The sequence below is a fragment of the Schistocerca nitens genome, chromosome 11 (assembly GCF_023898315.1).
Source record: "Schistocerca nitens isolate TAMUIC-IGC-003100 chromosome 11, iqSchNite1.1, whole genome shotgun sequence".
Lineage (NCBI taxonomy): Eukaryota > Metazoa > Arthropoda > Insecta > Orthoptera > Acrididae > Schistocerca > Schistocerca nitens.
In genome coordinates, this window is record NC_064624.1 from 192,058,120 (window position 1) to 192,070,008 (window position 11,889).

General features: G+C 42.6%; 1 protein-coding gene across 1 annotated transcript in view; it reads right to left on the reverse strand.

Annotated features, from left to right (window-relative positions):
• The window catches only part of LOC126212977 (6-phosphogluconate dehydrogenase, decarboxylating), a 150,825-nt gene extending 146,124 nt beyond the window's left edge, over positions 1 to 4,701 (reverse strand). The window contains exon 1 of the mRNA XM_049940510.1: positions 4,465 to 4,701. Within this exon, the coding sequence (XP_049796467.1) occupies positions 4,465 to 4,475 (11 nt within the window). The 5' untranslated portion in view covers positions 4,476 to 4,701. The remainder of the gene's footprint in view (positions 1 to 4,464) is intronic.
• Between the last annotated feature and the right edge of the window lie 7,188 nt (positions 4,702 to 11,889).

The following is an 11,889-nucleotide window of genomic DNA, read 5'->3' on the forward strand; positions in this document are numbered from 1 at the left end:
TGTCTTTGGTAGGTATGGATATGACTGTCAGGAACAACAGTTTTCGGTTGTCGGCTATGATGGGGGACAGTGCGTTGTCTCTAATAAAATTTCTTCAACTATTCGGATTTTTGGATTTTGTCGTTAAGTGTTCAGTATGTCGTGAAGAAATGAGGCCTATTTAAAGTTCCAGCATCTCGGACCAGGGGCGGATGTATGTGGAGATGTCGTAAGGATAACAGGTCCAGGGAAGTGTTCGATCCCAAAGTGTGGCTGTGAATGTTGGTATTGGTATCGGGAGATGATTTTGAGCTATATAGGTCAAGGGAAGTGTCCGATTCCAGATGATATTGTGTTTAGTGGTATTTGCGGAGTTTTGTGAAGTCAGTTTTTTGCGTTGTTTTGTATGGGGGTGGGTGTCTAAATTTGTTTATATTTAGTTTGTCCCCACCCTAAAACCCCCCATTTCCCGCGATGTCCCATTAGTGTCATTAGGCTTTTTGCGGAACGTGTGGGTGTTTGTTTTTCGATGTACTTTCATCCTCATAATGTGTACGAAACGACTTTATATGCGCCATATTACAATCGTGGTTTATGGTCGTTTCCGCCATATTTGTTACGTCATGGGTCAAAGCAGACAGGCGGGATCGGACGCTTCCGTATTTCTCGCTGTTAACGTACAGACTGAGCAGAAAGTCCATTACCCCCTATGTATTACATAGGTGTTAATGAATTATTGTTTCTTATTGTTGCAGATGGTGATATACATCTTAATCCCAGTTGATCGGCCTACTTGCACCATGCAGGAACAGATCGTAATAACCATGTGGGCTCACAAACAACTCCATACAAAACAATGAGATAATTCTGCAATTTCACTGTAGGGTTTCAGAAGCCTTCCACACAAAAAACAAGTTTTATAGTGGGGGGAAAAGGCTCTTTGCAGCTGGTTGCACAATACGTAAGCCACACTCAGGACAAGCAGAAACACGACTGGAAATGTGTGTCGAGGCTGCAGCATTTGTTAAAGGTTTGCCACAAATGTCCAATCAAAAGAATTTTGCGTTCCATGTTTGACATTACAAAAGCACATGAAGAATGATTTGGAAGTTATGGGATTCAAATCTTCGACTGTGGACAAATTGAGTGATAATGACATGCAAAAGCATTGCTAGGCCTGTGGGTGAATGCTGTGCGTATCTCACCACATTAGGTGATGATGGCTTATTGCACATCCACCAGATCAGGAACTGCTCGGTCGTGTACAGTTCCGGCAGGATGAAGCAGTGCCCCATTATGTTGCTGCCATTAGAGAATATCTCAAGGAGATATTTCCTGATAAATGGTTTGGATGTGCTTCTGACCATTTGCCTGCATCTTTTGAGTTGGTTACACCGAAGTCACGACTTGTCACCTCATGACAATTCATTATGGAGAGTCATTACACAGACAGTTAGTGCCGCACATTACAAGACAGTTGACAAACTTAGGAATGCTATTTACATGTATTCGTTGCCATCTCACTGCCAATATTGACATTTTCTCATTGTTCATGGTGTACAATTATACTCTGTTATAAATAAACACATAAATACATATGAACATTTTGAAATAAACAATAAAGAAGTCACGCCACCTCAAAGTTGTCCACTACCATGATCCCACATTAATACAATGCGACATCTAGGAATATGTGGACACACTATAGGGGTGAAGGGACTTTGTAATCACTTTACCAACACTAACACAAAAATAAATCTGAGACAGACCTGAGCATTACTGAGTCCGAGCTTGATGGAAAAGTGTGATTACTGTTGTCAACAGTACATACCGTGGATGAATGGAACAAGCTGTTTCCAAACAAGACACAAAGGGCACACTCAACATTTGCATTTTTGTGCAGATATTTCCACTGCAATACCAGTAAAAGGATGAATGAGGATAAGAAATCAAAAGAAATACAATTACTCTATAACAAGCCACCAGAGACAATGGGTCAATCATATCAAAATACTCAGAAAATGACACTGGTTAGCCAATAAAATGTTCTATCACCATAAATTGTTTCAAAAACTGAAATGGAAACCATACATCTCTCTCTCTCTCTCTCTCTCACACACACACACACACACACACACACACACACACACACACACACACACAAAACCATGAAAGGTAGGCCTATGGCAGATGATCATTAATTAGTCAACAGTTCAATAGTGATAGAGGGAGATCATTAACATGGTGAAGATGCGAGCCTCAGGATGCAACCAATGTCACCAGCAACTCAAATACATTAGAAAAACAAAAACCAAGAGAGACTGGGATTTTCTTGTTATCGTCAAACATATTAAAAACAGGAAAATATTAGACCATATTAGGAATGTACAGTTTGTGTGTGTGTGTGTGTGTATGTGTGTGTGTGATCACACATTTGTTGGCTTGGCCAACTCATCACCAAAACACCTTCCAAACCAACACAGATTTCGGGAGATTCTACAGACTACCATTGGAATCTGCATGGTTGTGGTATATGCCAACATGAAATATTGTTCCTCTCAAAGGATCACCATCTACACTAAATCTTTGTAGGTTTAGGGGACGGGGGGACGGGGGGGGGGGGGGGGGTAAATCACACATGAGAACTAAATGACTTATTACAGGAAAAAAACACACGAGTAAAATCTAAAACTGAAACATAAAAATAAATAACTGTAAATGTTGTCTATGTAACCTAGGACTTCACACTTGACAGAATATACTGATAGTTTGTCTAGTTTGCTAAACATGAAATTTATCAATTGACTGTTGAAGAGAGAGCCCACACAGGTTTTACAATTTGTACACATTATGTAAACCAAGTAAAAAGCATATGCCCTCTACAGCTTAAATTATGATTAGAACTCAAAACACTGAGTTACAGACAACACAACAAACACATGATATTAAATATCAACAGCACACAGTGAGGACAATTTCTGGAACACACACTGAAACATCCTCATGCCACCTTGCTTAAACTGCTAACAAGCACACAGTACATATAATTGTTTTATACCAATTATCATTAACTGCTGATCATAATTCAGGAACACCACCAGACTAATACTCTAGCAGAAGCAGAAAAGCAATCTAGGGTATTCATATATCTTTGCATACGAAAAGGAAAACAAATTATGGAGCCCAATAATCCCCTCATTCCACATGAATTGCTGTGATTATATTTACATGTACCAGCAGGTAAAAAAGTTTTTCCTGTGTTGTGCTTGGACCCCCCCCCCCCCCCCACTTCACTTTCTATTTGCTTACGTCCATTCCTGAGCATGCAGATGTGCAATGGATATTTTATATGTCCATTCTTATGTGTCTGACAAGCTAATGTGGTGTCATTTCCTGAGCGAAAAGTGTTACTGCATTAGTGGCTGGTATGCATATTAATAAAAATTTTCCAATGATGTCAGCAAGATTATGTCGAAGGTGGTCATTGTGAAATGAAATAAAAATACCAGAGGGTCTTCACTGCAAAGGAGTTCCCTATACACCAATGACAAATCACTCCCTACGAAGTTTGCTAAAGTCACATAATGAATCACCCCTTGCATTACTCGAAGTTTATGCAGTGTATAAGCAAAGAATACAAAATAGTTGTCGCAGTATCCGATATACAATTTCTGAATTTACATAGCAGTTTTTGTTTTTATGACACGAAGTGTGTTAACTGTGGAAATAAATATGGTGCGAATGTAAACATCAGGATACATTATAAGTTAATCTATTACCACAACCTGTGTGTGGCACATTCACTGGCTTCAACCCTCAAACAAATCATCACTCCACTCTGACCTAGACCTTGGACTACACAACAGATATCACTACTACAAAGATTTCTGGGGGCCCAGTGTCACCCTAGTACACAGTTCTGCACGATAGTCTTCCAGGTTAACAATTATTCGGGATGAAATGTTTGGATGTACCGATAACGGTAGTTTCGATATACAATAGTAGTACTTTAAGAGCGAAAAATAGTACAGTAATAACGTCATAAAGAGCTACCGTGCGTTATTAGTATGTCCCCACTCTTCCCACGGACCACACCCCAGGCTTTTCACAGGTGATTTATGATTCATGCACAAAATATGTCTCAAAATACTCGGAAAAGTAGTTGTCAACCAATGCGACGTATCTGAGTTTATTTCAACGATTTATTTAATCATCAAGAAAATGTAAGTAGCTTGATTTCTATTTGCAACAAAACATACTGCACTACACAATTGACCGGCGATATGGCAGCATTTTAATCTGCGGACAAAAGGGCGTAAATCTGCAGTTTCTTACTGCTTCGTTTTGTGCTGAATCATTTGGGAACGGCAGGTTATAACCTCTAAACGCAGGTTAGAGGACGAACGGTTATCCGAACGTCCCACTAAAATGTTACGAATCTACTGAGTCACTTCCTCATTGCACGTAACACGACTTTTTACTTACTTTTCACTCATTGTTTTCCGTGCGAAGGTAGTTGTCTGGAGATACAGGTGCTGGAACAAGCGGAATTTCGAGACAAGCGTGGGCGTCCACGTCTCGGCGGCGCAGTGAGAGTGCAACTACGGCGGGTGGCGATATTAACGACTTATATCAGGCGCACAGTATCACTCGCCTATTGCATAACGGCACTCTAACACGTCGGCAACGTCACGAACCGGTCACTCGTCCGCCATGAAGCACACGTGTGACGTAGCCGGCGCTCGCCAAAGATGATGGCACGCGAAGCACCCGAACCTGCCAATCATTGCACTTCTGCTGAAACTGACTGCGCGGAAAGAATGAATTTGCTTTCCGCGCGGCATCCATTGTCTCTCGTACTTTTAACCAAGACATTTTAGACAGTAAGTGCCAATTCCTTTAATATTACACTGAAGCCACGCAGAGGAGGATCTACCACTATGGTAAGTATAAGGATTCTACTATTATTTCTTCTGCAAACGATTCCCCGTATCAGCGAAATTATTCAGTATACCACCATATGATGAAAGCAGCGCCACAATTTATTTCCATTTTGATATTGGTTACTAAATAGGAAACATATGAAATAATGATCGTTTTAAGCTGCAAGTTTATGAACTCCCATTTAGATAATTAAGTTATGTGATAAAATGTATTTGCTACTGGAGTCCTAATACAATTATTATCATAGCTACAAGAGCTAATGAGTACATAACCTACATATTAGAACAAAAGTAACACCGGAGTAATTGTTATTCTTATTAATCTGTCGATATTTGGAGGGCACAGATTATTAGATCTGCACCGATAATCGTAATTTGAACACACGACTGTAGGCATTTTATGATACAATAAACGTCTGCTTTATAGAATGCTATTGCCAAACGAGTATTTTAATTCGTGGGAGCCCCGCAGTTTCAGCTAAATGTGTGGAGGTTTCCGTTGGCTTTAAGTCAAATGTCAGAGTTGTAATCCCTTCCCCTTACGTTATCGTTCACCATTGGGATTTCCTCAACCTCATTACCAACTCGACTCTTAATTGGCTGCAAAGAAGAGAGACTCTTTAATCGGTCGGTTATTAAATAGATCTCTACCACAGTCTAATACATAGACAGTGTCTGTACTCTCTTTGGAGAAGAGAATGAAACGTACCAAGTACAAAAAATTATTATGATGCTTACATTCCAGTTACTAATGGTTGGGGGCGTCGCATCTGATTTTGTCTGTGAAGGTAAATCGTCAATAATTAAGAAGCATCGCTTTGAAATCTGTAAGTGTTAGGCCAGTTTGCCAAGGTCCGGAAGAAATTACGCCAACGTGTAATGGTCTCCGCAGATAAGTGAAACGAGATCCGCAGATATGGAAATTATGAAAACCATTATACGTAAATTACGCATATAAACCATTTTAATTCATTCGGTAAGCCAGAGCGGTGACGTCACGGTTGCGCCCGGTCCGAAAGCTCGCTGCTGAAATCGCACCTCGTAATTCACGTTCCATTGCTATTCACATTTCATTCCTCAAGGATGTAGACGCTGGTGACACGTTTTGATACTACATAGTGCGTCACATTCCTGATACGGTCGGCAAGTTACAGTTTTCTGTCGCTTCATTGCTGAAACCTATTTGGTGAATTTTTATGTGAAACACTTCTCCAACATTGGGAAGTCTAAAGAAATATTGCATACTGCCACATCTATGTAATGTTTTGATCAAATGTACGTTAATTCATCATATTATTAAATAATGCGGAAGTGTTATATTTATCAATTAATAGGCGATGAAACGTGTACTTGTAAATACAGGGTGTCCCAGCGGGTCTGGGCAATATTCAGGGATATGACAGGAACGATCATTCGAAGGGAAAACATACTTAAACATGGGCTCTAAAACGCATAACTTGAAAGCTATGAGCACTTCTCCATCCTCAATACCGTGAAATATATATCTCTTCTACTGCCAGTTTCTTGCTTTCCATCTTTTTGTAGGTGATAGCGTGCAGTTTCTTTACAGACGAATGGGAAAGCTGTTAGAAGCCGACCTCGGGGAAGATCACTTTGGATTCCGTAGAAATATTGGAACACGTGAGGCAATAATGACCCTACGACTTATCTTAGAAAATAGATTAAGGAAAGGCAAACCTACGTTTCTAGCATTTGTAGACTTAGAGAAAGCTTTTGACAATGTTGACTGGAATACTCTTTCAAATTCTGAAGGTGGCAGGGGTAAAATACAGGGAGCGGAACGCTATTTACAATTTGTACAGAAACCAGATGGCAGTTATAAGAGTCGGGGGCCATGAAAGGGAAGCAGTGGTTGGGAAGGGAGTGGGACAGGGTTGTAGCCTCTCCCCGACGTTATTCAATCTGTATATTGAGCAAGCAGTGAAGGAAACAAAAGAAAAATTCCGAGTAGGTATTAAAATCATTGGAGAAGAAAAACTTTTGAGGTTCGCCGATGACACTGTAATTCTGCTAGAGACAGCAAAGGACCTGGAAGAGCAGCTGAACGGAATGGACAGTGTCTTGAATGGAGGATATAAGATGAACACCAACAAAAGCAAAACGAGGACAATGGAATGTAGTCGAATTAAGTCGGCTGATGCTGAGGGAATTAGATTAGGAAATGAGACACTTAAAGTAGTAAAGGAGTTTTGCTATTTGGGGAGCAAAATAACTGATGATGATCGAAGTAAAGAGCATATAAGATGTAGACTGGCAATGGCAAGGAAAGCGTTTCTGAAGAAGAGAAATTTGTTAACATCGAGTATAAATGTAAGTGTCATGAAGTCGTTTCTGAAAGTATTTGTATGGAGTGTAGCCATGTATGGAAGTGAAACATGGACGATAAATAGTTTGGACAAGAAGAGAATAGAAGCTTTTGAAATGTGGTGCTACAGAAGAATGCTGAAGATTAGATAGGTAGATCACATAACTAATGAGGGGGTATTGAATAGGATTGGGGAGAAGAGAAGTTTGTGGCACAACTTGACTAGAAGAAGGGATCGGTTGGTAGGACATGTTCTAAGGCATCAAGGGATCACCAATTTAGTATTGGAGGGCAGCGTGGAGGGTAAAAATCGTAGAGGGAGACCAAGAGATGAATACACTTAGCAGATTCAGAAGGATGTAGGTTGCAGCAGGTACTTGGAGATGAAGAAGCTTGCACAGGATAGAGTAGCATGGAGAGCTGCATCAAACAAGTCTCAGGACTGAAGACCACAACAACAACAGCATGCACCAAAACAAGATAAACGTGAGCTCTAAAGTTCATACCCTGAGAGCTGCGAGTGCTTGTTCATTTTCCATACTTCTACTGAAGAAGTGCTTATAGTTCTTAGCTATGCATTTTAGAGCCGGTGTTTACTACACTTTTGTACTCCGAATGATCGTTCATGTCGGATCTCTGAATATTCACCATTGCTCCTGGGACACCCTGTACATTTAAGAAAAATGTTACACGAGTCATTGACTTTACACTGAATATTATTTTTGTCATAAGTCAAAGACCGCAGACGACTTGGGAGAGATTGGATAATCTTGAGAAGAGCTTGTAGGATGAACATCGGCAAAGCTAAAAGGAAGTGATCGAGAAATTGTCGAAATTAATAAGGTGACACTCAAGATTGTAGATTAGAAAACGAGACACTAAAACAAGAAGATAAATTTTGTAATTTAGTCGAGGAAATAACTGATGGCAGATTAAGCAGGGAAGATAAAAAATGCAGGTTGTCAATATCAAGGAAAACATTCCTGAAAAAGAGAAATTTGTTAGGGTCTAATATAAACTTAAATGTTAGAAATTCTTTTCGGAAGGTATTTGCACGTAGGAAGTTTTGTGGGTGATACGCTACTCAGACAAGGAGAGAATAAAACCTTTTGAAATTCTGAGGCTTAGATTGAGAGATTGAATAACTAAACAAGAGGTAATTGAGTCGAAGAAAGAAAAAATTAAATTTGGTGCACAAGGCACAACTTGACTAGAAGAAGACATCGGTTGAGAGGACATAATTACCGCAACAACATCACTTCCTACATGGTTATCAGCATGGTTTCCTCATTATGCATTTCTCAAACACGATATCTTCAGTGTCATAGGTATAGATAACTTTCGGAAAGTTTTTGTTTCAGTGCCATATAAAAGGAAAAGAAATCATGTTCGCACAGTGTCTAGTGTGGTTTGCCCTTAGATCGAATATTGATTGTCTTGTGGTATGTCCACAGGATACTTTTACTGTCGAGCGCAATCACAGGCGCACGGAAATAAGAGAGCATGCTCAAAAATTTGTGGAAAGAACGCATGGGCGTTCTCGTGTCCAAACATTGCCTCATTGCGCAAGCAGTCTGCTGTGAATCGCCTTCTCTGCTTAGGACCTTGTGTTGTGTTTATTGTGACGAAAAGGCGACAGAAAAAGAAAACCCAAACGTGACTGTAAGTAAAGAGGATTGCAGGGAAATTTTTTCCACCTTGTACAAACTCTACGGGTTGACCAATGAGAAGATACGGAACAAAAAAGATCTAATGAACTTATATCTCGAAATGCATTATTTCCATGCTTGAGGCCATTTATTCAATCATACTATGTTACAGAGACTTCGGTCTAATACGCACTGTGCCGTACAGCCACAGTTACAGTTTGCATGGTTTCCTCCTAGAGGGTGTTAGTGTTCTTCAGACGTCATGCCCTAGCGCCCTCTCAAAAAAATGGTTCAAATGGCTCTGAGCACTATGGGACTCAACTGCTGAGGTCATTAGTCCCCTAGAACTTAGAACTAGTTAAACCTAACTAACCTAAGGACATCACACACATCCATGCCCGAGGCAGGATTCGAACCTGCGACCGTAGCGGTCTCGCGGTTCCAGACTGCAGCGCCAGAACCGCGCGGCCACTTCGGCCGGCGAGCGCCCTCTCCTGCCACAGTAATTGGTGATGTTGTATCCGATTCACTTCTCTGGCTGACTCACCTTGTAGTGGATCTACATCTACATGTACATCTACATTTATACTCCGCAAGCCACCCAACGGTGTGTGGCGGAGGGCACTTTACGTGCCACTGTCATTACCTCCCTTTCCTGTTTCACCCGCGTATGGTTCGCGGGAAGAACGACTGTCTGAAAGCCTCCGTGCGCGCTCGAATCTCTCTAATTTTACATTCGTGATCTCCTCAGAAGGTATAAGTAGGGGGAAGCAATATATTCGATACCTCATCCAGAAACGCATCCTCTAGAAACCTGGCGAGCAAGCTACACCGCGATGCAGAGCGCCTCTCTTGCAGAGTCTGCCACTTGAGTTTGTTAAACATCTCCGTAACGCTATCACGGTTACCAAATAACCCTGTGACGAAACGCGCCGCTCTTCTTTGGATCTTCTCTATCTCCTCCGTCAACCCGATCTGGTACGGATCCCAGACTGATGAGCAATACTCAAGTGTAGGTCGAACGAGTCTTTTGTAAGCCACCTCCTTTGTTGATGGACTACATTTTCTAAGGACTCTCCCAATGAATCTCAACCCGGTACCCGCCTTACCAACAATTAATTTTATATGATCATTCCACTTCAAATCGTTCCGCACGCATACTCCCAGATATTTGACAGAAGTAACTGCTACCAGTGTTTGTTTCCGCTATATATAATCGTACAATAAAGGATCCTTCTTTCTATGTATTCGCAATACATTACATTTGTCTATGTTAAGGGTCAGTTGCCACTCCCTGCACCAAGTGCCTATCCGCTGCAGATCTTCCTGCATTTCGCTACAATTTTCTAATGCTGCAACTTCTCTGTATACTACAGCATCATCCGCGAAAAGCCGCATGGGACTTCCGACACTATCTGTGATAGAGCGTTGTACACAATGGTTTCGTATTCGAATCGAGAGCTTGCCGACATGGTGTTTACTTACGGATAGGCAAATGGCAGCCGGCGGTGGGGCAGCAAGGTTGTATCACGCATCGCCCGCCGACAACAATCATTCAATGTTTGTAACGCTGCTTCGCCGTTTTGTCTGAGACAGGGTCGTTCCAGGAAGCAGGAAATGATGAAGAACGTACCTGAAATGTTCGGACAGCAGACTTTGAGGAAAATGTGATTAACACTGTGGAAGGGGACCACCCGCCAGGGTAGCGGAGAGCGCTAATGCACTGCTTCCTGGACTCGGGTAGGCGCGCCAGCCCCGGATCGAATGCGCCCGGCGGATTGACGACGCGAGCCGGTGTGCCGGCCAGCCTGGATGTGGCTTTTAGGCGGTTTTCCATATCCCGCTAGGTGAATACTGGGCTGGTCGCCACGTTCCGCCTCAGTTACACAGCTCGCAGACATCTGAACACATTCACACTATTTCGTGGACTCCACTAGACACAGACAGTTGGGGTACACTAATTCCGTCCGGGGGGTACAGGATGGCGGCAAAAAGGGCATCCGGCCACCCCTTCAACTTAACATGCCACATCCGATTAAGCATGGCCGACCCTGCGTAGCTGCGGGACAAGCCGCAAGTGATAGATGGATAGATAGACTGTGGAAGGCGACTCCCGTGTCAGTACCAGACAGTTGGCCCGCCAGTACAGGGTAAGCCAAACGACGACCGTGTGGAACATCCCCCCTGACAGTTGTTACTACCATTGTATTGTATTGCATTGCATGGAACTGGGGACCTAGAAACGACGGAGAGGCTTCATCCCCACCATAGCCCACATTGGTACATAACCCCACAATAGGCTACAGCACTCCACTCAGCCCACCGCCGCCCGACACCGAACCCAGACCCAGGGTTATTGTGAGGTTCGGCCCCCAGGTGACACCCCTCCCCCCTCACCGTCGGGACGTCTCACACCAGGCAAGTGTAACCCTAAAGTTTGCGTGGCAGAGTAATTATGGTGTATGTGTACGTGGAGAAAGTGTTTGCCCAGCAATCGCCGACATAGTGTAATTGAGGCGGAATAAGGGGAACCAGTCCGCATTCGCCGAGTTAGATGGAAAACCACCTAAAAACCATCCACAGACTGCCCGGCACTCCGGCCCTCGGCACTAATCCGCCGGGAGGATTCGTGCCTGGGACCGACACGCTTTGTCGCCTGGAAAGCAGTGCGTTAGACCGCACGGCTAACCGGGCGGGCGTTACTACCGTTATCAATTACAGCTTGTGCAGGACTTGCTAGCAACAGACTTTCCATATCGGAAGCAGTTTTGTGACTGGTTTCTTCTACATCTATCTACGTGATTACTCTGCTATTCACAATAAAATGCCTGGCAGATGGCTCAATGAACCACCTTCAAGCTGTCTCTTTACCGTTCCGCTCTCGAACGGCACGCGGGAAAAACGAGCACTTAAATTTTTCCGTGCGAGCCATGATTTCTATTATTTTATGGTGATGATCATTTCTCCCTACGTAGGTGGGTGCCAACAGAGT